The sequence below is a fragment of the Typopeltis vanoorti genome, chromosome 3 (genome assembly GCF_054136105.1).
Source record: "Typopeltis vanoorti isolate ZY-2024b chromosome 3, IOZ_Tvanoo_1.0, whole genome shotgun sequence".
Lineage (NCBI taxonomy): Eukaryota > Metazoa > Arthropoda > Arachnida > Uropygi > Thelyphonidae > Typopeltis > Typopeltis vanoorti.
In genome coordinates this window covers 141,391,921-141,419,185 of record NC_143551.1, presented here as the reverse complement: position 1 = coordinate 141,419,185, position 27,265 = coordinate 141,391,921, and the positions used below count along the sequence as shown (strand labels likewise).

Below are 27,265 nucleotides of genomic sequence, written 5' to 3'. Positions count from 1 at the left end.
TCAAAATATACTTTATTAAAGCAAATATAATTCAGTCATAATATACTTTTTATCAACCATTTCATAAAAACTGATAAATTCTTGTGATTAGTTTTGTATTTTACTTACAGAAGAACCTCTTGTATAATTCCTTAGGTAATGTTGATAAAGAATATGACAGTGCTTTATTTTTATTTTTTTAGATTTCTTTCTCCCTTAAGTGCAAAAGATGAGAACTTTCACTTGAGAATCATTCAGTATATTTAAAAATAAATAACAGTCGGGTCTCTTTTTATGTGATAGATACGTTCCACAAAAAAAACCGCATATAAAAAATTGCACAAAACAGACCTAACTTACGTTGAAAAATTAGGGATACGTTCCATAATTTTCTAAAACAATGAATTAAAATAAACCTAAAATTGCATAAAAAGTTTATAAAAATTCAGGAAAATAAGAATGCCTAAGTTTATTTTAAAGCTTTATTCATTTAATTTTATTGAAAAGTAACTTTTTTTTTATATTTTTCATCAGAATTATTGTCGCTATTAGACAATATTCGGCAACGGTTGTGAACTGGTGCGAAATCACTTTCATCACCAGAAGATATAGTCAGCGCATCAGATCTGTATGATAAAGGCAATGGTTCTTCACAAACAGAATTAGCTTCACCCTCATTCTGTGCTGATTTTTTTCTTCTGGCAATGTAATCAGTGATTAAATTTTGCGATGATGATTTTACTAATTTTTTTATACAGCTTGCGATATTCAGACATACAGTTCTTCAGCTCATGCTGGAATTTAAAGGCTCGTTCAGAATTTGTGTCATGAACAAAAAGATGATTTTCAAATTTATTTCACACAAGACCTTCTCGAATTATATTTGCAGTGAGGGGGACAGGTTTTCCTTCTGCTTCACTATCGTTTTCTAGATCTTCGACGATATCTAAAGTTAATTGATATATCCAATAATATCATAGTCACTTAAGGAATTATCCACAAGCAATTCGTCTACATCATTCTGGCTAAATGTATCAAAATCTTCACCTCCAATTTCATGTGCCAAAGTAATGATTTCAGCTGAAATGTAGACGTTTGGATGGTTGCAATTGCAACTCATGCCAAGCTGCTTTCCAGCAGGCATTTAAAGTTTGTGGTCTTGGTTCAGTGATAGCAGATGCAACATGATTTAAGCAGTCCAAAATAGAAATTTTTTTCCAAACGTCAGTTACTATTAATGATTCATTTTCTAGTTTATCCAATATAAATTGAAAAGTGTGCTTAACGTAATATTTTTTAAAGTAGCAATTATGCCTTGATCTAACGACTGAATAATGCTTGTTGTATTGGGTGGAAAAAACACTAGCTGCACATTCGGATGTTCTAAATGCAGATGACATGGTGCATTGTCAACAATTAATAAAACTTTAAAATCAAGAGTTTTTGCTTCTTATATGTTTCTACTTCTGGTACAAAGCAATTATTGAACCATTCAGTAAATACAGCAGTTGTTATCCTGGCCTATGTATTAGCCATCCAATGTACCGGCAGCTGTTTTAGATCTTTGCTTTTTAGAGTATGTGGCCTTAGAGATCGATTTACTAGGAGAGGTTTAAAGATTCGTTCCCCTGATGCATTGCTATAAAGTAACAACATTACTCAATCTTTGCTTACTTTAAACCGAATTACTTTTTTCTCAGACTTTGCGATGTAAGTTTGACTAGGCATTTTCTTCCAAAACAATCCTGTTTCATCAGCGTTAAACACTTGATCAGGACATCCACCATCTTCAATCATCTTGACTAACTTCTCTTGAAAATTTTTGGCAGCTTCTTCATCTGCTGCTGCAACCTCGCCTGTAATCTTCACATTATGAAGTGCATTCCTTTTTAAAAACCCAGTTAGCCATCCTTTCCTAGCCAAAAATTCTTTCTCAGCCTGGGAAGCGGAAGTACATGGCTGCAATTGCTTCCTTTGTTGATAAAACCAAAGAGCTTTTTATTTAAGTAAATAACCACTTATAGGAATTCTTCTTTGAGTTAATTCTTCAATCCAAATTACGAGAACTCGTTCTGTTTTTTCTAATAAAGCATCTCTTGAGTACGATGATGGTTTGGCAATTAGTTTTGTGCCAAACCATTAAGAGTGGCGATTTATCAATCGCTGTAGTTCCTTCTCCTTTTGCTATGCGATCTAAAATTACAATTTTCATTTCCAAACAAATTGCTTTTCTTTGGTACTTTTTCCTCCATTGGGCCAAATTAAATCTTTAAATTAAAAATTAGCAAAATTTAGACTTACGATAATGAAAAGACAAATACAAACTTACTCACATGCAAATTTAAACTTGACAGACGCTCGCTGCTTACACGTTAATCACGTTACGCCAAAATGTGCTGCAACACGCTGTTCATTATGTACAATGGTACATAACTTTTGAAGTTATGCACCACATAATTTCAAAACTGCATAAAAAAGATACGCATAAAAAGAGAGCTGAGTGTATATATACAGGTATCCCTTGATATATGCGGCTTTGATTAATGCAGTTTTGATTAGTGCACAAAAAATAATTGTGACCATAAACTTGATATATGCGGTATCAAATTTGAATAGTGAGGCCCAAAAAGTTTGAAAATAAGCAAAGAGTTGGACTTGGTCAATGAAACCGATCAGGTACGAATTGTGCTCCAACGTTAGTAACTCGCTCTCGGCCTCGGTGCTTCAATTTATCAGCAGAGCGTGGCATGTACAGACGTATATGTGTATGTATTACAGTGTACGCTTATGGCCTATCCGCATATCACGTAATTTTCAAATTATGTGAAGCATGGTTACCCTTCGTAACCATGGACTCAAAAAAGAGTAATAAATGAAATTAATTACTTTGGATACTAAAATTTACATTATTAAAAGGGTTGATAATGGAGAAAGCAAAGCAAACATCGATAGAGCTCTAGGCTTTGGTGAATTAACTATACGAGCCATTTTAAATAAAGCTACTGAGTACCCCCAAACAAGGCAAAGTGGTATCTGCATCTTTGAGTATGCAGTGTATTAGTAATAGAAGCCCATTAATGATCAAAATGGAAGATTTACTATTTCTTTGGCTAGAAGATTGCAATCAGAAGTGTATTCCCATTGACAGCAATAATCTTAGGCTCAAGGCTTTAAGCCTTTTTTTTACACTTAAAGAAAACAAATATCAAGATGTTACTGCAACATTTTCTGCAAGCAAAGGCTGGTTAGAAAATTTCAAATCTCGATCCGGAATGAAAAATGTAAAATTAACAGGCAAAGCAGCAAGTGCTGATAAAGATGTTGCAGCCAGATATCCAGCTAAATTAAAGAAAATAATCGAAGAAAATGGGTATGACGATTGTCAAATATTCAACATAGATGAAACTGGCCTGTTTTATCTTTGTTAAAAGTGTTAAGCGATCTTTGGCAGATCCAAAGATTGCTTAACACTTTTACTCGGAGGTAATGCCGAAGGTGATTTCAAATTAAAGCCAATGCTAATTTATTGAACAATGAACTCAAGGGCTTTTAAAAGCTGTAACAAATAATCCCTTCTAGTAACATGGGAATCAAATAAAAAGTCATGGCTTACCAAACAGTTGTTTGAAGAATGGTTCACTTCGCATTTTTGTCCCGAAGTTGAAAAAGACTGCAACAAAAATAATTTAGCTTTCAAAGTTCTTTTAGAATTGGATAATGCCGCTGGACATCCAACCTCACTTAATGATTTAAATAGTAATGTGCAGGCTGTATTTTTACCACCAAATATGACATCTTTGATAAAGCCTATGGACCAGGGAGTCATTTCTGCATTCACGGCTTACTATACCAGAAGAACTTTCGCCCAGGGAATTCAAGCTACAACTGGAGATGATCCAATCACTCAAGAGGAATTTTGGAAAAAATACGATATTCAACAAGCAGTTATAAACATTCACGAGTCTTGCGAAGAAGTGACAGCCAACTGTATGAAAGCATACGTGTGTAGAGGCTTAAGTGCTGTGAGGACATCATGTTGGAGGCTTAATGGATATTTTTACAACACTTAAAAAGAATTAAAATAGACTTTAATGCTTCCTATATTTCGTCCTAGTCACTAGGATATCTACGGGGATTACAAAAAAATTAATGTAACATATGCACAAATAACAAACAATACTAAGCCCAACCACGTGGGTGACACTAAAGTCCTATCTAGGTAGAGCGCCCTCTAAGGGCAGTAGTAGGTGGCCTGGAATGTAAGGTGGGAACTCTGGTGATGAGTGTTTCCCAAATCTTCGGAAGTTTAATGCACCCATATTTATTGAGATTTGGTTGGTTTTTTAGAGCTGCTGCTGCTTCTAAGAAAAGTCTCTCTTTCTTGAATTTGCTGTGGTGGAGCATGGTGGTTTTCTTCCATGATACTCTGTGGGTGGTGTCCAAAACATGGTCAGCCAAGCCTGAATGGCCATAGTTGTGTTTGAAGATGTAAGACTTGTGTTCCTCTAGACGGATGGATGCTGATCTGCCTGTCTGTCCAAAGTACGCCAGCTTACAGGAAGAGGGTACTTTGTAAACTCCAGGCAGAGAGAGAGGAGGGAGCTGATCTTTCGTAGAACGGATAAGGTTAGCCAGTTTGCGGTGGGGCTTGTATGCTGTGTGTAGATTGTATTGTTTTAGTATCTTGGCTATTTTTTCAGATGTGCCACGGATGTAGGGTATGGTGATGGCATTTTTAAATTCTTGTTGACGAGAAGGAAGGGGAATGGGGGAGGAGTTGATTATTTTTTTGATACTGTGATTGCTGTAGCCATTGGAGAGGAAAGTGCTGTGTATGTGGTTAAACTCAGTAGTGAGGGCGGTTCCACTGGAACAAAGATTGTGGGCTCTCTTGGTAAGAGTTTTAATAATGCCATATTGTTGAGAGGGGTGGTGGTGGGAGAGTTTGTGAATGTATCTGCCTGTGTGTGTGTGGGTTTTCTGTATACGGTGAAGGTAAGTGTACCATTAGGCAGGCGTGTGACTAAGGTGTCTAGGAAGGGTAAACAATTGTTCTTTTCCTTTTCCATAGTGAACTGGATTCTTGGATGTAGACTATTGAGATGACTGAGGAAGGAGTCTAACATGTCTGGGCCATGAGGCCAAATAGAGAACACATCATCTACATATCTTTCGTTCTACGAAAGATCAGCTCCCTCCTCTCTCTCTCTGCCTGGAGTTTACAAAGTACCCTGTTCCTGTAAGCTGGTGTACTTTGGACAGACAGGCAGATCAGCATCCATCCGTCTAGAGGAACACAAGTCTTACATCTTCAAACACAACTATGGCCATTCAGGCTTGGCTGACCATGTTTTGGACACCACCCACAGAGTATCATGGAAGAAAACCACCATGCTCCACCACAGCAAATTCAAGAAAGAGAGACTTTTCTTAGAAGCAGCAGCAGCTCTAAAAAACCAACCAAATCTCAATAAATATGGGTGCATTAAGCTTCCGAAGATTTGGGAAACACTCATCACCAGAGTTCCCACCTTACATTCCAGGCCACCTACTACTGCCCTTAGAGGGCGCTCTACCTAGATAGGACTTTAGTGTCACCCACGTGGTTGGGCTTAGTATTGTTTGTTATTTGTGCATATGTTACATTAATTTTTTTGTAATCCCCGTAGATGTCCTAGTGACTAGGACGAAATATAGGAAGCATTAAAGTCTATTTTAATTCTTTTTAAGTGTTGTAAAAATATCCATTAAGCCTCCAACATGATGTATGAAAGCAGTTAGAAGAATCTTTTGCCTGAATCTGCAAATAATTTTGGAAGTTCTATTAATCCTGTCAACGAAGTTATCAATAATATTGTTTTAATTGGAAGTGCTCCTGGCTTTAGAATGTCGATTCAGAAAATATTCGGGAATTATTGGAATCGCATTCGAAAGACCTAAGTAACGAAGATCTTCTTGGAATCGAACAGCAACAGGCATATGAAGAGGAAGAAGAAAAGGAAACTGAAGAAATGGAATATGTATCTAAAGAAGTCACTATCAAAGAACTTGAAGAATTGTTTAGGACAATTGAGAAGGGAAAAGAACTTATACTAGAGATAGATCCAAATGTAGAGAGAGATGCATGAACGTTAGTCACAAAATTTTGTTATCGCAAAATCATGGAGGAGAAAAAAATAGCTACCACTGTTCAATTTATGTTAGATAAGTTTTTTTATAAAAAATAAATATTCAGATAAGTTTTTATGTAACAAATATGTATAAATAAAATATATAAATACATGTCACCTTAAAAAATAGATGTTTAAATTTTTATATTTTGCAGGATTCATTATAATTATTCCCATTAATTCTTAACATTGAATAATGCGGTTTTGATATATGTGGTGTCTATCGAGGATTAATTAACCGCATATATCAAGGGATACCTGTATTTCTCTCATACAAAGATCATTTGCATCAACCAAAATACTGAGTGGAAGAATTGTAAATACCCTTTATTTTACAAAAATGATAAATATAAAAATGTTCATATGACTATAACCAGTAAATATAAAAGTATGTTCACTGGTTTATTAAATTAAAAATTTATTAAAAATACTAGTTTTGTTCTAATTACATAGCACTTCAGATGTGAGAAAATATCAAGAAGCAACTTACAAACACAAAAAAAGATTAGCATGGCAGCAACAAACATAGTATCACGTAGGAATTCTGGTTATTCAGATAATTTGTGAGCATTCATTTTACACATTTTGGAAATCTGCTGGTCATAGTGGCAACAAAGATTAATGTGAGGGTTTATATTCCAGTGTAAAGGATCTAAGTAACTTCCTTACAGATTACCAGATTTTTCTTTTGATCTTGGTCAACAACAAAGACCTAAGATTTTGGAATCATTCCACAGAGCCAAGGCATTATGAATATTAGCCAATTCATGCAGTATATTTTTTAAAAAAAAAAACATATTTCTCTCATTTTTCTCAAAAAGCTACAGTTCTATCATCACATTAGCTTCAGCTTCATTTCTCTGGTATTCTCCGTCTCTAGTGTGCTCTTCAATACATGAAAGAAAGTACAATTACTACTTTGATCAATTAAGAAGACTTAGTCCTCTGAAATATCTAGGAGTTCATCTGTAGTGTAACTGCAAGACCCTATACTATAGATAGAGAAGTCTACTGAAAAGTGCATTGAAGAGCATCCTAGAGACAATGAGGCCAAAGTTCTAGCATCACATTGCTGCTATCTCCTGTTAATCTACATAATGCCTTGAAAGAGTTCAATGGAATGATTACAAAATCTTACAGTTATGACAAGACAAAAAATCTGAACCTTTAGAGATGTAATTATTAGACACTAAACACCTGAATATACACCCCCCCCCAGCATTAATCTATTTCTTAGATATGACAGACAAACAGTGAACGTAATCATGCCAGCATGCACTACAACATAAATATGCTCAATAATTTGAATTGCCAGAATCTTGCATAATACCTCATTTGCTGTTGCCAATCACCCGGAAAAAAAAGCCCTGTGTAATTAGGATGAAACTAGTGGTATTCTTAAATTATTCTATACTTAATACTGGTTATGTGAATATTTTTATATCTCTATGTACCAGTAATGTTTATATTCTACCAAACATCAATATATTTTAAAACGCACAACCTTTAGTGCTTTTTTTTTTTTTTTTTTTTTAATATGTAGGAATCACCCATTGTGAAATGAATTTTTTAATCCATTTTCTCTCCCCTCTTTCACTATACAGTTATCTTTCAGAGGTTTCTATATTCAATTTGTCTCATTACTATGCAGATTTCTGCTTTCAGGCCTACCCCCCCCCCAACTAATTCTAAGCATTTCATGTTGTCCTGCACCTTTTCAGCAAAGTATATGGAGTCTTGCACAAAATTCTATAATTTTTCTAAACTTTTTGCATAAGATTCTAACGAAAGATTCTACTAACTTTCCCAAGATATAGTTATATCTTGGGAAAGTTCATTATTTCCTGCTGCCTGCACTAAATGCATTTCTTTCTGAAAGAATTTTAGTTCAGAATTCTAGTATACCATATTATCCTAAGGAAGACAACTTGTTGAAGCTCATATCCAGTATTGTACCTTTATTTTGGAAGTGAAATGATTGTTTCATCATGCTTAAACCACATACACCTTTTAAAAACTGCTTGTCTCTATGACTGTCCAAGTATATTCATTTCACAAATTGCTGTCTTTGCTTAAAACTAGCTATATATATATTACCAGCCTTCTACCAAAAGACAAACCAATCTGAAGTAGCAACAGCTTACTCATGAACTATTCAAATTCATACTATATATATTTAGAGTACACATGATCACTACCAAAAGCATTTGAGGTCAGTTTTGCTTGTGAGAGGAAAAACTGGAAAAAAAAACACAGGACCAGGGAATTTTATAGATCCCCAGGATATTTTTTGGAAATGGTTATCTTTTGACAACTTCAAGAGACTAGACAGTTTTCCCAACAGTATCACTATTATTATTACATAACACCTTCAATAAGGTCAAGAAATCATATATATCATTGCAATTCAGATTGGGCTGATTGCAAAGGACTTCACAGCATTCTTTGAAGAGTAGTCTCTTAAACTTGAATGGACTTATATAAAGAATTTGTGTTGCTCCACAGAATCCTGTAATCAGGTAGAAACTCCATCTTCTCCAAAAAGATGGATTCTCAGTTAAGCAAAAACAAATGTAATTTAAGTTCTGATCACAGGATGTGTATAGTACAATCTGTCTGGCCAAAATAAGAGAAACTGCAGAAACAAAAAATCTGGAACACTTCTGGGTAAGCTAAGATAAGAAGCTGTCTTTAGTGGAAGGCAGAACAGAATAGATCATATTAGCATTTAGCATGAAAGTTGTTTGGAAATCAACTTTATTATTTTTTTTTTTTTTTAAAATCAGACCTGCATGGAATCCAAAGACTCATTTAGGAGTACCACTACCTGCCTCTCTCTCATGCACAATCACTGCCACTATGTAAAAATTCTACTCCCCCCCCATGTTAACAAATACAATTTACAGGAATGGTAGGTCCATTCTATGAAAAACCTCATTCACATTAATCTAGTAATAACCCCTTACCAAATCTATCCCACTCATCTTTCTTCCTCCTTCTCTTATCCACCTACTATGCAAATTGCATTTTCTCAATTTGTCTTCATACTCAACATTCCAGAGACCAGACACCACTTTGGTCAACTGTCTCTGGATCCTTCCCAATATCTCTTCATTCTTTTGAAAACCAGGTTGACCAAATCTACATACAATGATCCATATGAGGCCTGATTAAAGAATTTCACAATAGACCTCCTTAACATCCTTACTTCTACATGTCAGTGTCCTTTGCATAACTGCAAATTCCTCTGTGCTATCCTCACAACTTACTTCAGCAATGTCTTCAAGATTTTGGTTCTTGTTCAATACCATCCACAGATTCTTCATCTCCTCCACCTCCAAGATATTCTCACCAGTTTTATATGTTGCATTCCACCTATGCTTCCCAAATTTTAAAACCTTACACTTTGCAACACTGAAGTGGTAACCCTGGCCCAATTACCCATACCCATTCAGCCAGTTTATTCAATTCCTCATGAATCTACTACATCTGCTCCACTCTTCATAGTTCTTTTCCAACTTTACATCTTTTACAAACAACTGCATATCACCACTCAAACCCTTCCCAATATCATTAACAGTCCAGTCATTAACTATCCAACTCCATCCATTCCAATTACTAACGTGTCGTGTTGCAATGTATCAAAGGCTTTGCAAAATCTAAACATACCACTGTGTATGCAGCCCCCTTGTCTAATGCATTTGTCAGTAGTAGACTGACAAATCACAATCTTCCATTAGTAAACTCATGCTATCCATCAAAAAGAATGCAACCCATGCATTGGGTTGCAATGGGGACATCTGACAACCCAATACTGAATCCTAGTCCTCACTAACCTAATACTTTAACCTTAACTGCAGATACAGAATCAAAACCTTTATCATATCGCCTCCCTTATGAAGGAAAAGAATTTTGCCCTCTTTTACTCCTTGGAAATATGAGCCCAAACTAGCACTCATGTTAAAAAGGTACATCAGTAAATTTCCTGGAACATTCCCTGAAAGCATGTTAATATATCAAGTTCTGCATGCTATTCAGATCAACACACACCTCTTGTTCATTCACCATCATTACCTCCTTTCCATGGGAAGTCTCTTGATATCTACTGAGCTATTAGGAGAGGATATTATCTAAGATGTGTTGTAATTTAGATGAAGAGAAAACTACTGAGTATAATACTGTTTTTAATTCTACTCTAATTCTGAGTGAGTGTCCTCAGACAAGCAAAATGTGTCCTGTGAGCAAGGGTCATGGCAATTCCAAAGTTTTGAAAAGACAGTGCATTAAGTCTTGGAAAATGTATCTTCCAGTAAACATAGGCCTCTTATAAATAGAACAAGCCTGAGAGTCATCAACTTCTCAATTTACAAGTAAATCCAGGAAAGTAAAGACCCCATCATTTTATTTTCTACTGTGAATTTTATCCCAGGAAAAAGGGTTGATTTTAATTAAAAAATATAATGCTTTGAGGATTGCTAAACAGTGAACACATCGACATAATGAAATCAAGTGGAGACATAAGGAGTGATAGCAACAAAGAATCATTCTTCATTCACCATTCAAGTGTTTTATGAAACATTTGAATGGTGGTGACAAGGGAAAACCCACAGCACAAACTTCCACTGCTTGTGCAGGTTACCTTACCACTCTGGATACTTCTTGTGGTAAGGTAACCTGCACAAGCAGTGGAAGTTTGTGCTGCGGGTTTTCTATGCCTGTCCAGTATATTCATTTCACAAATTGCCGTCTTTGCTTAAAACTAGCTATATATATTACCAGCCTTCTACCAAAAGACAAGCCAATCTGAAGTAGCAGCAGCTTACTCATGAACTATTCAAATTCATACTATATATATTTAGAGTACACATGATCACTACCAAAAGCATTTGAGGTCAGTTTTGCTTGTGAGAGTCAGTCAGATAGCAAAAGTCAGATTAAGGATATCAGCTGGAAAATCCTTAAAGAGCTGAATAATTATATCTAAATGTACATTTGTGAAGAAAGAGTGAAATAACAGTTTTCAAAATTCTGGGAAATGATGACTTTGAATTCTTGCTAATAAAAATATTTTATTTAATTATTTTTAATTCTTTACTGATACTTGAACTTTTTATATTTACTGTGCATGAATCAAATTAATTTTATAGGTACTCCATGACTAAATTTCTAAACGGTATTAACAACACCAAACAATTTAATCAAAAGATGTTTTATTAACTGCTTATATTTCGCTGAATTTCAAATCGGCATCATCATCAGAGCACAATACACTTGTACATGAGACAGTGAGTAAGTAAAACAATAAAATTGCAGTGTACAAAATATCTAAAGTCCTATTTATCGTGCCCTCTAATGCTGGGGGGGGATCATTACAGCTATGTAGGAGTTGCTCTTAGGATGACAGTCTCCCAAATTTTTGGCAAATATTAATGCAACCATACTTGTTCAGGTTAGGAGAATTCTTCAAAGCCATTGCTGACTCAAAAAATAATCTTTCAGATCTGTAACAATTCCTAAATAGCATATTAGTTTTCTTCCATTTAATCCTACGTGAAGGGGTGTCCAAAGTGTGGTCTGCCAGTCCTGACTTGCCACAATAATAGTAGCAAATGTATTTTTTATGTTCTTCCAGGCGAATGTTAACTGATCTTCCTGTTTATCCATAGTAGGCCAAGTCACCATCACAGGGAACTTCATACACTCCTGGGTGTGCTAAAGGGTGAAGGTTATCCTTAGGCGAGCAGATCGGAGTTGCTAGTTTTACTTGCGGTTTGAAAGTAGTGCAAAGGCCATTTTTCATCAGTACTTTGGCTATCTTTTCTGACGTATCTCTGACATAGTGAATAGAAATGGTCATGTTGTGTTCCTGTGTATTAGGGGAGGGAGGAGTAAATGGGGCTGTGTATTTTATCTATTTTGTAGGGATTGTAGCCATTGGCTAAGAACGTATGGCACAGATATTTGAGTTCTGTGGTCAGAGCTATATCGTTAGAACAAATGGCTCTGGCTCTGTGTGTGTTTTTAAAATGCCATACTGTTGGACTGGATGATGATGTATCTTCCTGTGTGTGTTGGCTTTCTGTAAATGGAAGAAAGACAGTGATCTGTCTGAAAGGTGGGTGGTGACTAGTGTGTCAAGAAATGGTAAACAGTTATTAGACTGTTTTTCTACTGTGAAGTGGATTTTGGGGTGTTGACTGTTTAGGTAGGTGACAAAACCAATTCATGTTAAACCATCCCCATATTTATGGATTATCTAAAATCCACAAACCTAATAACCCCCTACGTCCCATAATCGAGAGCATAGATAGTTCCATGTATAAACTGGCCCGACAGTTAGCCAAGTCACTTGCTCCCCTTACTGGCAACTCCTCTACTTTTGTAAAAAATTCAGTCCATTTCAAACCACTAGTTAAAAATTGTATCCTAAAAACTTCAGACATAATGGTTAGTTTTGATTTCACCTCTTTATTTACCAATGTACCACTTGTAGACACTCTGGACTTGATCAATGTATTAGGGGAGGGAAGAATAATGGGGCTGTGTAGTATTTTATCTATTTTGCAGGGATTGTAGCCGTTGGCTAAGAACGTATGGTGCAGATATAAATGAGTTCTGTGGTCAGAGCTGTGTCGTTAGAACAAATGGCTCTGTATGTGAGTGTTTTTAAAATGCTATACTGTTGGGCTGGATGATGATGATGTGATTGTTTATGTAGATATCTTCCTGTGTGTGTGTGTGTGTGTGTGTGTGTGTGTGTGTGTGTGTGTGTGTGTGTGTGTGTGTGTGTTGGCTTTCTGTAAATGGAAAAAGATAGTGATCCATCTGAAAAGCATGTGACTAATGTGTCAAGAAATGGTAACGGTTATAAGATTCTTTTTCTACTGTGAAGTGGATTTTAAGGTGTTGACTGTTTGGGTAGGTGGCAAATGCATCCAAAGTCCATGGGGCCAAATGGCAAACACATCATCTACATAGCGTAACCAAACTAGTGGCTTGTATGTAGCTGTGGTAAATACTTTGTTTTCAAAGTGTTCGATGTAAAAGTTTGTTAAAGGGGGAGGAGAGGGGTGGAACCCATAGCAGTACCATTAATCTGTTCGTAGATTTTTTTCTACCCATGTAAAGTAACCTGCATACATAATAAATTTGAATAATTCAAAAACATCAGGGGGGAATTTAGACTTGATCAAGTCCAGAGTGTCTACAAGTGGTACATTGGTAAATAAAGAGGTGAAATCAAAACTAACCATTATGTCTGAAGTTTTTAGGATACAATTTTTAACTAGTGGTTTGAAATGGACTGAATTTTTTACAAAAGTAGAGGAGTTGACAGTAAGGGGAGCAAGTGACTTGGCTAACTGTCGGGCCAGTTTATACATGGAACTATCTATGCTCTCGATTATGGGACGTAGGGGGTTATTAGGTTTGTGGATTTTAGATAATCCATAAATATGGGGGTGGTTTAACATGAATTGGTTTTGTCACCTACCTAAACAGTCAACATCCCAAAATCCACTTTACAGTAGAAAAACAGTCTAATAACTGTTTACCATTTCTTGACACACTAGTCACCACCCACCTTTCAGACAGATCACTGTCTTTCTTCCATTTACAGAAAGCCAACACACATAGGAAGATACATCATCATCCAGTCCAACAGTATGGCATTTTAAAAACACACAGAGCCAGAGCCATTTGTTCTAACGATATAGCTCTGACCACAGAACTCAAATATCTGTGCCATACGTTCTTAGCCAATGGCTACAATCCCTACAAAATAGATAAAATACACAGCCCCATTTACTCCTCCCTCCCCTAATACACAGAAACACAACATGACCATTTCTATTCACTATGTCAGAGATACGTCAGAAAAGATAGCCAAAGTACTGATGAAAAATGGCCTTTGCACTACTTTCAAACCGCAAGTAAAACTAGCAACTCTGATCTGCTCGCCTAAGGATAAACTTCACCCTTTAGCACACCCAGGAATGTAAAGTTTCCTGTGACTTGGCATACTATGGACAAACAGGAAGATCAGTTAACATTCACCTGGAAGAACATAAAAAATACATTCTCTACTATTACTATGGCAAGTCAGGACTGGCAGACCATGCTTTGGACACTCCTTCACACAGGATTAGATGGAAGAAAATGAATGTGCTAGTTAGGAGTTGTTACAGATCTGAAAGATTATTTTTTGCATCAGCAATGGCTTTGAAGAATTCTCCTAACCTGAACAAGTATGGTTGCATTAATTTGCCAAAAATTTGGGAAACTGTCATCCTAAGAGCAACTCCCACATAGCTGTAATGATTCCCCCCCCCCACAAACATTGGATAGCACCATAAATAGGACTAGATCGTTTGTACACTGTAATTTTATTGTTTTACTTACTCACTGTCACATGTACAAGTGTGTTGTGCTCTGATGATGCTGATTTAAAATTCAGCAAAATATAAGCAATTGATAAAACATCTTTTGATTAAATTGTTTGGTGTTGTTAATACCATTAAAGAATTAAGTCACGAATAACTGTTAACACCTAAACTTATCTGTTAGATTTATAGATACTCTATATGAATTTTTATACAAATACTACAATTTATAAAATTAAATTCTTTTAAAAAAGTTTAATTTTTTTTAAACGCTTTACATACGCTGTAGTGAACCTTACTTCATTGTCTATGTTTACATTTTGTCCCACAGGTTCTTAATAGTATGTTAACGGCCACAGAGCAATGGAAAGAGTGCACTCTTATTTTATTCTTACTTCATGTAACTTGATTCTTTGTTTATTTTCATTCTGATATGATGAGATACTTATCACAACATATGGAACACTGAGGTTGGAATTACACCAGGTATACCTGTGAAATAAATTTGGAAAACTTTGGTAGGTTTGTCTTTATATCTTCATGTAATTTATTTATTTTTTGCTTTCCTTTTCAGGACTTGGTTATAACATAACCAGTCCTGAAAATACTTCAAGCGCAACCTTTGTTTGCTTACACTGGGATAAAGGATTAAACCAAGTATATAATTTCTTGGTATCTTTAGTTTATAGTATAACCTAGTGAAAAAAAACTTCCAACAACTTTCTCTAATCTTTCTCCAAATAATTTAATAATAAGGTGCGACACCTTTTGGCAACTCGTATATGAAAGTATGACTTTTGCATTACTTCAACTTTAATATCACCTATGGGTCTAGTTCCAACTGAAGAGACTGCAATAATGGTTGAAACTGGTCTGTGTAGTGACCATTCCCATAATGTATAGCATTATATCACCTATGGATCTAGTTCCAACCGAAGAAACTGCAATAATGGTTGGACCTGGTCTGGGTAGTGACCCTTCCCATAATGTATAGCATTATATATGTCTGCAAGGAGATGTGCTTGCATAATGGGATACTAAGGCAAGTGATGTGAAGTCTTAGCTTCTTTATACAAGTTGCCCCAGTCCTGAAAATATTTCAGGTGCAAATTTTGTTTGCTTACACTTGGATAAAGGATTAAACCAAGTATATAATTTCTTGGTATCTTTAGTTTATAGTATAACCTAGTGAAAAAAAACTTCCAACAACTTTCTCTAATCTTTCTCCAAATAATTTAATAATAAGGTGCGACACCTTTTGGCAACTCGTATATGAAAGTATGACTTTTGCATTACTTCAACTTTAATATCACCTATGGGTCTAGTTCCAACTGAAGAGACTGCAATAATGGTTGAAACTGGTCTGTGTAGTGACCATTCCCATAATGTATAGCATTATATCACCTATGGATCTAGTTCCAACCGAAGAAACTGCAATAATGGTTGGACCTGGTATGGGTAGTGACCCTTCCCATAATGTATAGCATTATACATGTCTGCAAGGAGATGTGCTTGCATAATGGGATACTAAGGCAAGTGATGTGAAGTCTTAGCTTCTTTATACAAGTTGCCCCAGTCCTGAAAATATTTCAGGTGCAAATTTTGTTTGCTTACACTTGGATAAAGGATTAAACCAAGTATGTAATTTTTTGTTATCTTTATTTTATGTACAATTGCAGTGAATGGAAAAGCCTCTCATTGGCTAAAATGAAAAGAGGATTAGAAATAGATATAGATCACTATTTAGAAAGGTTTCCACCAAATTGGTTACAAAAAAAAATAAAGAACGAAACTAGAGAAACAAAATCTAATTACAAATTAAGGCTGCTCAATGATTTAAGTATAAGAAATTTATACCAACAGATGATTAATAGCTATTTAGAAAAAAATACAAGACATTAAGAAAGAATGGAACAATATGAAAGAAATTACATCAGCAGCACATGAAAGTCCAAGGAGACCAAAAATACCATAAAAATAAAAAAATTACATATGGAGCAGTGAAATAAAAACAATTGAAAATAAAAAAACTAGCCTTTAAAAAATGGTTAAGTAGGAAAAAAAAGATGACAGTGAATACAAAAAAAGATGAGCAATAGGCAAATGAGAAACCAGAAAGATGGAAAAAATTTGTATCATATCTAAAAAACAATAAGTACAAAATAAGACCATGCATATAAAATAGTAAAACACATGAATGTATTGTTGTGTGTAGGTGGAGAATTAAATAGTAGGAGAGATGGAGATGCACATACAAAGAAGAGTGGAGTGCTCTCTCTCTCTCTCTCACAATGAATTCTTGGAAGTGTCGCACAATAATAATAAAGTAAAAAGGCTTATTAGTTGATATAATACAAAGAATAAATATACCTAACATTTTATTACAGTTAATATCAAGTATGTAATCAGTCAATATCATTATTATTATTATTATTACGGGTATCTCCATGGAGTCAGTAGACTCATCGCGGGAGACCCAAGCTAGCAAAACAATATCTGTCATATCTCTTCTTGAATTCATTTACAGATGAAGAGCTCACAACAAAGTCAGGCAATGAATTCCACTCATTCACCACCCTCCAGGCAAAAAACCTTGTTCTGACACCTTTGTTAACCACACTCTTCTTTAATTTCCAGAGATGACCTCTTGTTCTTCCATCACTATCACACAGCTGAAACATTTCCCCTGCATCAATCCTATAAAAACCTTTTAGTAATTTGAATGTTTCTATCATATCCCCTCTTCTTCGCCTATCAACCAATCTCTGCAATCCACAAGCTCTCAATCTATCAATGTAGGGAGCATTTTTTATATCACTCACCAACTTGGTCACTCTTCTCTGAACCCTCTCCACAGCCTCCTCATCTCCAAGGAATCCAGGTGACCAGACCTGAGCACAGTAATCCAAATGTGGAAGTATCAATGCTTTATAAAGGGGAATAATAACCTCTTTATCTCTGGATGTCAGTGTGTTCCTCAACAACCAAGTAATCCTATGTGCAATCTTGGACACCTTAGCAATGTGTCCTCTGAACTTCATCTCCTTATCTACCAATACCCCTAAGTCCCTAGCCTCGTCAATCTCTTGGAGTACCTTTCCATCTATGTAGTACACAGCTGGTAATCTTTTAATCCCAAAATGCAAGACTTTACACTTTTCCACATTGAACTGACATCCATTTTCTTTTGCCCATTTTACCAGCTTATTTAAATCCTCCTGCAAACTTTCAACATCAGCTTGATTTTTTATTGCACTACACAACTTTGCATCATCAGCAAACAACTGAATATCTCCCTTTAAGCCGTTTCCTATATCATTTATATACAAATTAAACAACATTGGCCCAAGCACAGAGCCCTGAGGCACACCACTGGTCACCTGCCTCATTCTGGACTCGGCTCCTCCATACACCACCTTATGGTATCTCTCCCTGAGCCATTCTCCTATCCATATCACCAATTTAATATCCATTCCCATCTGCTCCAATTTGCGTAACAGTGTTCTATGGGGTATCCTGTCAAAAGCCTTAGCAAAATCCAGAAGTACCACTGTGTAGCCAGTTCCTTTGTCCAACTCTGATGTTATTCTATTATGGATAGTTAATAGATTGCTAAGGCAGGATCTACCTTTAACAAAACCATGTTGGCCTCTATAGAGTATCATATCCTGATCCACCCATTCTTGAATTTTGTCTTTAACCAACTTTTCCAATACTTTTACCACTACTCCTGAGATGGTGATTGGTCTGTAATTCAATACTGCAGTTTTAGAGCCACCCTTATGCAAAGGAACCACTTTGCCTAACTTCCACTCCCTAGGGACCATACCAGAGTTCAAACTTAAATTAAATATCCAGGTAAGAGGGGTTGACAATTCATTTGCACATTCACGCAACACCCGAGCTGATATTCCATCTAAGCCTACCGCAGTGTTTGCATTTAAGTTTCGCAATATATTTAATACCTCTGATTCTTTAGCTTCAATTCTCACATTAGGTATTGCTATAGGTATAGAGATATCCTCACTTGGGTGATAGACTTTTGAGAAGTGATCACTCAGTAACTCGACTATTACATCTGATTTTGTCACCTCAATACCATCAGCACCCACTAAGGTTATCCTTCCGAAGTCATTCTTCTTCTTACTTGCCACATAGCGGAAGAACTCTTTGGGATTACCCTTGATCTCTTTGGCTAAGGTCTTCTCATAATCTGATTTAGCTTTTCTTACTATGCTGGTAACCTTCCTAGCTTGAGCCTTGTACTGCTCATGGGTGTCCTGATCGCCCTTCTCCTTGTAAATTCTCCATAACATTTTCTTTTTTTGTAGTTCAAGCTTGATACTACTGCTCATCCATCTAATGCCTGCCTTGTTTGACCTCCTGACCATGGGGACACAATCTGATATTGCTTTCCTCAGATACCCGCTGATTTTATCCCAAGCACTGCTAACATCTTTCCTTTGCAATATGTTCTGCCATGGGATGGTTGCAAGCTCACTCCGAAGCTTGTTATAATTGCCTAACCTGTAGTTTGGTACATACCCCTTCTTAATAGCAAAATCCACAGATTTTGCAACCTCCCAAGTCAATACCACATGATCGCTTTCACCAACTGGAGGTAACGAGGTCACCTTACTTATGCATATAACCTCTGAACCAATAACCAGGTCCAACACTCTCACACCACGTGTCCCTTCAGTTACGTGCTGTTTCAAGTAATTATCTCGTAGCAGATGTATGAACTCCATTTCCTTTTTGCTACGTGATATTTCCTCCTTCCAATTGATATCACCATAATTAAAATCCCCCATAATAATCACTAAGCCTTCACTCATTGCACTAAGTTGCTGATGCATGAATTCAATATCTCCCCCTGTACTCCCTGGCCTATAGCAGCATCCAACTGTATATTTGGTTGCGTTGGTCACTATTTCGCACCAGACTGCCTCAAATGAACTCTCATTCACATGTCTATCATCATGATATACTACTTTCTTTGGCTGCAACACATCAGCTATCATCAACAGTACTCCTCCTCCTGTTCTATCTTCTCTATCCTCCCTGAAAATACTGTACCCATCACATTCAATTCCAGTGACCACATCTTCTGCTGACAGCCAAGTTTCACTAATGCCTACAACTTTTGGTGAGATTTCACTGACTAATGCCAAAAATTCTTCTCTCTTATTTCTAATGCTTCTAGCATTGGTATACAAAAATTGCAGATTCCCTCTAGATCTTGTACCGGCTTTAGAACTCATATATAAGTCACTAACTACCGTAGTCCTATGCCGATTTTTTCCCCCTCTCTTCTGCAATTTATTCTGCCTATAAGGATCAATAAATACACAATCAGTGCTAAAGTTTCTCTCTCTTACACTCAACCTTTTCAATATTAGTTTCCCTGCCCAATAACTTCAACCTGTTCAGAAAACAATAACTTCTTCAATCTCTTATGTCCTTCCATGTTAAGATGCAGTCCATCTCTAGCATACAACTGCCTTTTTCCTTCAAACACACTCCAAACATCAACAAACTCCAGACCTCTTTTTCTGCACATTCTTGCAATCATATCATTCATTATCATTGCTCGTCTACTTAACTCGTAATTGTCAAAACGAGGCAGCACACACACTATTCTCCCATTGACACTTTTCCTCTTCACAATATCTAATAATGTTCTTAAATCTTTTCCTACCCGATTTATACTACCTCTCAGGTCATTCGTACCCACCATAACTATCATCTTGTCTGTTTCATGCCCTCTCTTTATTGCTAAAGCCACTCTTTCTATTGTACCATCAGCCAAGCACTCCTCATGCATACCACTCTCCATACCCTTAATCATAGAATCACCATATATTTTACCACTATTAACTTCATTCAAGTTCACACTCATGGACTCATTCTCTACACTATTCAGCATGACTCTCCCAGCTTCATTACTCAACTCTCTATTACTTACCCCCCCACTCTCACTACATCTCATTTCTTCTTGGCTACTTGTGGTTTTATTATGTTGACTCCCAATCACTCCCATACTATTTATTACTGAATCATTCACCAAAGACTCACCCATATGTAATCCTGTTCTAGTTACTTCAGCTAAAGTAATCTCTATAGTCCTAATTTCTCTGTTTAACACATTAAACTCAGCTTTAACTTCCAGTATCTCCTTACCGATCACTTCCACTTCCTCATGAAGAAGATGAAGGTCATTTTTCATTTTCATAAACTCCTGCCGAAGTTCTTCCGCTACGGTCCCGATGTCAGCTTCCATTCCTAAACGCTCCAGCCTATCCCGACACTTCTCACATACGTCGACATTTTCTTTCTTTTCATTTTGCCAGACCGACCACAGATCCTTCACATTTTTCGGTGCATACATGTAGCAGTTTCCGCAACGCATCCATTGCGAAAAATCTAACGCTGAGCCAGCCTTTCGTGTAGTAGTAGAAGTCCTGCGCGCCGCTGACGTACGTTTCTTGTTGAACGCCATCTTTACACGTTGATATAGTGATACAAACGGCAGTGAAAACACAATATATACACCACAGTTCTAAACAATAATACCACTGAAGGACACTTGTTTCTAACCGATGCACAATTTTAGCACAATTTGTGACAAAAAGCCACACTATATTTAACTTTAAAAACACGTTTTCTAGACTAGCTAAACTCGACCGCCACATTTACCAAGGACACTAGCGCCACCAAGGCAAAACACACACACACACAGTGGAACACTTTAAATAACCCAGGTATAGAAATTTCCTAGAATAAAATAAATACATTATTTCCGATGATCAGGTAATAATATCTGTAAGGAAGACAATTTACAGAGAGCAATATATAATTTAAACAATGTAGGACATTTTGGAATGGAAATATCTATAGATATTCTAAATATTTATCCGAAACAAGACAAAGGAGATGAGGGATAAATGTTTCTTAGATTGACTACAAAGATATTGGAGACAGGACATGGCCTAGAGACTGGAAGAAGTCTGTTTTCATACCACCACACGAGAAGGGAGATATGAAAGATTGCAAGACTTTATTAAAGATCATTTTAAATAGAACTGAGGCAAAAGTTGAGGCAGAGATACCAGAGAAACAAGCAGGTTTTAGGATAGGCAAGGGAACCAGAGATTAAATCCTTTGCCTTAGGATCACTGAAAGTATAAAGAATTTAGATTCCCTATGGTAACATGTTTAATAAACTACTCTAAAGCTTTTGACTGTGTTTAGCATAGGAAACCGTGAAAAATAATGAAAATAAGCTAGACGCCACAATAAGAACATGTGTTAGATTAACTGATTGGCTTCAGGTCAACATGATTGCCTACTTTCTCCTCACTTGTTTAGTATCTTTGCTGAGGACATCATGCGTGTGGCATTGGATGAGCTTAACACAGGAATTAGTATAGGTGGCAGATTGATCAATAATCTGAGGTATGCTGATGATACAGTACTCCTTTGTAATGACAAGTAAGAATTAGGACAAATCTTGACAAAGTTAATGAGATCAGTAAGAGGACCTTGAACTCAATCCTGGCAAGAAATACAGTTTTCAAAGGAAATATAGACAGGTAAGCTCCTGAGAAACAAGTGTACCTTAATGCAGAAAGAATTGAGGAAGTCAACAAGTACCTGGGATCTGTTGTTATTATTATTTGTCACCTCCAGGGAGTCCAAAGCCTCATTGAGAGAGGGCATCTCTCTACAACTCTGCTTCCACCATTCACAATCCACCAAATGACCGCAACTACACTAACGGCATCTACTGCCAGCACTAGTATTTCCATAAACAATCACAAACATCCATGCCCACAGCAGGATTCGAACCCGCAGCTTCCTGACTGGAGAGCAGACACACTATTGCTGTTCAGAAGACATTAGAAGAAGAAGACTAGGAATGACTAAAACAACAATCAGTGACCTGTCTAAAATCCAGATAGATGAATCCATCTCCATAGGAACAAAGTTGAGAATTCCGGATGTGGTTGTTTATCCAACAACTTATGCATGTGAGACTTGCAACCTAAAGTCTATTAAGAAAAGAATAGCCACTTTTGAGATGTAGTGGATGAGTGCTAGAAAGAATTGATAGAACTTTAAGGCCCCTTAAAGCTATTGACAGAACAAAGCTGAAATACTCTGGACACATTGAAAGGACAGGAGGAGGACATCTCAAACCAGTAATAAGAGAGTTGTAAATAAAGTAGTGGCAACATGTGCACAAAATGTAGAATAGTTTATCAAGTCTATACAATTACATCCCTTCAGTGTAATCTCCTGTCATGTTCTGGACCAGTTTCTAAATTTGTGGGAGCTGCTGAATACCATCAGCAGAGCGTTAGCCGTTGATATCAATGATAGTGCAACCTATTGCTAAAGAATCTCTTGCACATCATGAAACCACAGATCTCTGAGAGTTCTTTCATTTTGAGGAACAAGGATTCATAACTGGTGACTACGGAAGATGTTCCAATACTTCCCATTGCCACCTGTCCAACATCTCTATCACCAACTGCAACACATGACATTGTGCATTGTCATGCAACGAACACTGTGGAGAATCTGTGGGTGGAAAAAAAAAAGTAGTCACTTTCTCCTTAAAGCCAGATGCAAATGGTACTCCAGAAATCATCAATAGTACTGTACATTAACAGTTTGCTCTCAGCATGAGGAAGAATGACACCATGAATGTCCCAAGCAGCTATCAGCATGACTAACTTTGCTGGATTCCTGGCAAAGTTTTTTTTTGGATGGGATGATCCCTTCAATTCAGGCTCATAAGTCCTTGCCCAAGTTTCATCAATGCTATGATATGATTCAGGAATGCATCCTCTTCATTTTCATATCATTCCAGACAGAGGCCATCAACCAGTACTGTTTTTGGATCTCAGTCAAGCAATGTGGAGCCCAACGAGCTGAAATTTTTCACAAAGAATCTATCTTTTAGGATGTGCCAAACATTTTGTATTTTATCCAAGTTTCTGGGCAAACTAGCATAAGTCCATCACCAATCAACTGTAAAGAGTCCCTGAACAAGGACTCTTTATCTTCATCTGAAATGGCTGGTTATTCTGCACAGAGATTACCATCCTGGTGATCTTGCCCCACACAAAATGCGCTGACCCATCTTGCAACAGTCCAGCATAGTACAGAACTATCGCCACAGGCTTCCCCAAAGCCATGATAACAGTCGCTTGCAGTTTTACCTCATGCAACTTGAACTCTGGCCCAGGATCATTGTTCTACTCTTGTGAACATACTTTAGGATGTTGTACACTGATACGCTAGCTTTAACCACTTCTCCACACAAGGATACTTGTTAGAATGGGCTGTGTTTGCCTTGTGAACATGTACAATTCACACAACTAGCACCTCTGTCAAGAGTAACATTTGAGTTATCAACTACATCTTCTGAAAGTGTTGCCATTACTTTATTTACAACCCTTGTAGAAGGTAAAATTCCTGGAAAAAGAAGAAAGGGTAGAGCCTCAATGGATGGTGTCTGGAGTGACTGATCTTCAGAGAGTTGAAGCCTCCAGAAAGGCATACAACAGGAGCACCTGGAGAGGTCTGGTGTAGCACATCACTGAGGACTGGAGGAGACTATACAGCATCTGATGATACCCAATGAATAATAGATGGATGGACAAATTCAATCATAATAAGCATCCACATTGTAAATATTTACCTGGAAAGGTGTGGGGGGGAGGTATGGCATATTTCAGCAGGACAAGAAGAGTAAATGCACAGTGGTGGATTGAGTTGTGTCTTCTTAGAGTAGAGTGAAATTGGGGTAAAAGGCACTAACTGTTTGAAGCATATGGTGTGAAGTGGAAGTAAACAGGAGAGAATATTTAGTACAATGTTGCTATAGGCCAGGGACCACAGAGGAATAAGAGCAGATGTTTAAATAGTTAAGTCTGGAAAGTGCAAAATAAGTGATCATCATGGGCAATTTTAACTATAGCCATACAAACCAGGAGAGAAATAGCATACAGCTGTAAGGGAAGAGAATTTCCAGACTTTTTGGATTTGGTCCTAGCATCAGGTGATCAGATTGTAACTGAGATGTCATCCTTTCCCCTGATTGGATGAGAGAGTGATTGTGTAGTCTGACTTGGAGGATGAACAGACATCAGGTATCAAAGAGACTGTGTACAACATTGGGCAGATGAGGGTAATTTTATCTAAGAGGGTCACAGAGCACAGATCTGTTAAAGAGCAAACTTGTTTCAGTAATTTGCTCACCTTCCATAAGAAAGTTACAAGAGCTGTTGACAAATGAAAACCATGTACTGCCTTTTTTTTGGATTTTACAAAAGGCACCTGACATGCTGATATTTATATTACAACATATGGGTTTTGATATTAAGCTAGTGAAATAGACTGGCCATCTGACAGATTCCAAAGATATTATATACAAGGAAGAAGTGCCAAGGAAGCAGAAGGACACAGAAGTTGGCTCAGTATGGGACATCTACTGTTTAACCTCCTTATGTCAATAACATTGTTAACGGTTTGCATGGGGGTATTTAGTTGTTTGCAGATGATGCAAAGCTGAGAAGGATTATTGATAATGGTGTTGATGTGGTGGCTCTTCAAAAGGATTGGGATAAGTGACTAAGTTCATGCATGTTCCATTCAGTAAAGGCTACATGGTGAACTACAAAGCAGGAAATTATGACCAACTGAGGAGGTATACTGAGTTCAGTGGAATGGGATCAGTTGCTGGATGAGAAAAATATTGACAGTCCATAGGAAGCATTTAAACAATGCTTAAATGATGCAATATCAGAATTGTGAGTATGGGAAAATGGATGTCAGTAAATGTAGTCTTAAGAAATTTATTCATAAGAATTTTTTTCGTCTGGAAAAAATTTCTTATGAATAATTCCACAAATCTTGAAAATCTACTGAATCCCTACAACCTCAAAATCATGCAAACCACTCAATATGTAAGAGGCAATCTTTCCTCTATACTGACTTTAAATTATTTCTGAAGCTGATTTGCCAGTTTACTGACTGTTCCATTTTCATAATTTTGATGAGGCACTCACTCCAACATCATCCATGTGAGAATTTATGAAGTTATTCAACAATGCACTTGTGCCTGTTTGAAAGAGCCCACTTGGGCAGTTGAAAGGATTATTTTGAGCAATTTCTATTTATAATTTGCCTGTAAAAAAAATTTGCCTCATTATTTAATATTCACATGTGAATTACTTCAAATAAAGCCTACTTTTAATAAATGCATTTTCAGAAAATAGCATGATTACAGTAAACAGATTAATAAATAATAATAAAAAAAAATTACTTACCGTAATCTGACATTAGCACCTGTGTAAGACTCATACGGTTTCTCTACATTCATAAATTCAAAACTATAAGTAGTATTTTGCATGAGATCTCCAGGTCGTGCTAAATCTTTAACTAGAGATGAGAATTCATGGTGATTTCCTTTGTCATAGTACAACTCTAGTATTGAAAAAAAAAAAAAAAAAAAAAATCAAATATGGCATGTGAAAGCATTTCGAATCTATTAAAAAAAAAAAAAATTAATACATCTGAGATAAATACTTCAATATATGAAATAACAAAGAAAGATATGCATTCACCAGATTTGGAAAAAATCTGGTGAATGCACATATTTCCAAATATCTTTTACCTGTAACAACATCCATATAGATATTCTCTCTTCCTTTCTCTTGAAAAATTTTAATGTGAACATATATATGGTAAAATAGTGATCAATACAGTGATCTCACTATGAACAAGCATATCAACTGATGCTTGGAACAGCAATGCAATCTAACCAGAGATTCAATTAATAAATGTGTTTTCCAGCACATGACTGGAAATATGCACTGGTTTTGGATACATTTTTGGCCAGTTTCATTTTTGGTGATCAGTAGTAACTGGCTTACAAAGATAATATGAATCTTCAACATTAAAATAGTCATTCTTGTCCAGTTTTGATTTGTGATAGGTTTCAGTGACTTCAATGAATCTTCAGAAAAAGCAAGTATTCCTATAGATCACTGGGTCAAATTTACATTATTATTATGGACAGCTCCAAGGAGTCCTTAGGCTCATCGAGGGAGGCCCAAGATCATGTCAAGAACTATTCAACATTCACACAGTATCTATCATACTTCACCTTGAACTCATTTACAGTCAAGGCACACCCACAACAGACTCTGGCAGATTATTCCACTCATTTACCACTCTCCAAGTAAAAAACCTAGCTCTAACACCCTTGCTAACCACACTCTTACCAAGCTTCCATGGATGGCCCTAGTCCTCCCACTACTAGTCCTATTCTTAAAAATATCTTCTGAATTAATCTTATAGAAACCCTTCAGTAATTTGAATGTCTCAATCATCACCCCTTTTTCGCTTGTCAACCAATTTCTGCAGCCCACAAATCTTCAACCTGTTCTCATAAAGTTCATTCCATAGTCCTGCTATTATCTTGGTCACTCGTATCTGGATCCTCTCCACCTCCTCCCCATTGAGAAGAAACTCTTATCAAGGCTCGATACAGACGAATAATAACCTGTTTGTCTCTGCTTGTTAAAGTATTTTTCAGCAACCAAGTGATTTGATGAGCTGATTTAGCCACTTTTGCAATGTGCCCTAAACTTCAACTCCCTATCCACCAACACTCCCAAATCCCTAGCCTCATCAATCTCCTGGAGTACAGATTCACCA

At 36.6% G+C, this 27,265-nt stretch overlaps 1 protein-coding gene across 1 annotated transcript in view; it reads right to left on the bottom strand.

Moving 5' to 3' along the window:
- The window catches only part of LOC150108618 (vacuolar protein sorting-associated protein 26B-like), a 184,945-nt gene that overhangs the window by 61,880 nt on the left and 95,800 nt on the right, over positions 1-27,265 (bottom strand). The window contains exon 4 of the mRNA XM_090416076.1: positions 25,873-26,029. Within this exon, the coding sequence (XP_090272202.1) occupies positions 25,873-26,029 (157 nt within the window). The remainder of the gene's footprint in view (positions 1-25,872; positions 26,030-27,265) is intronic.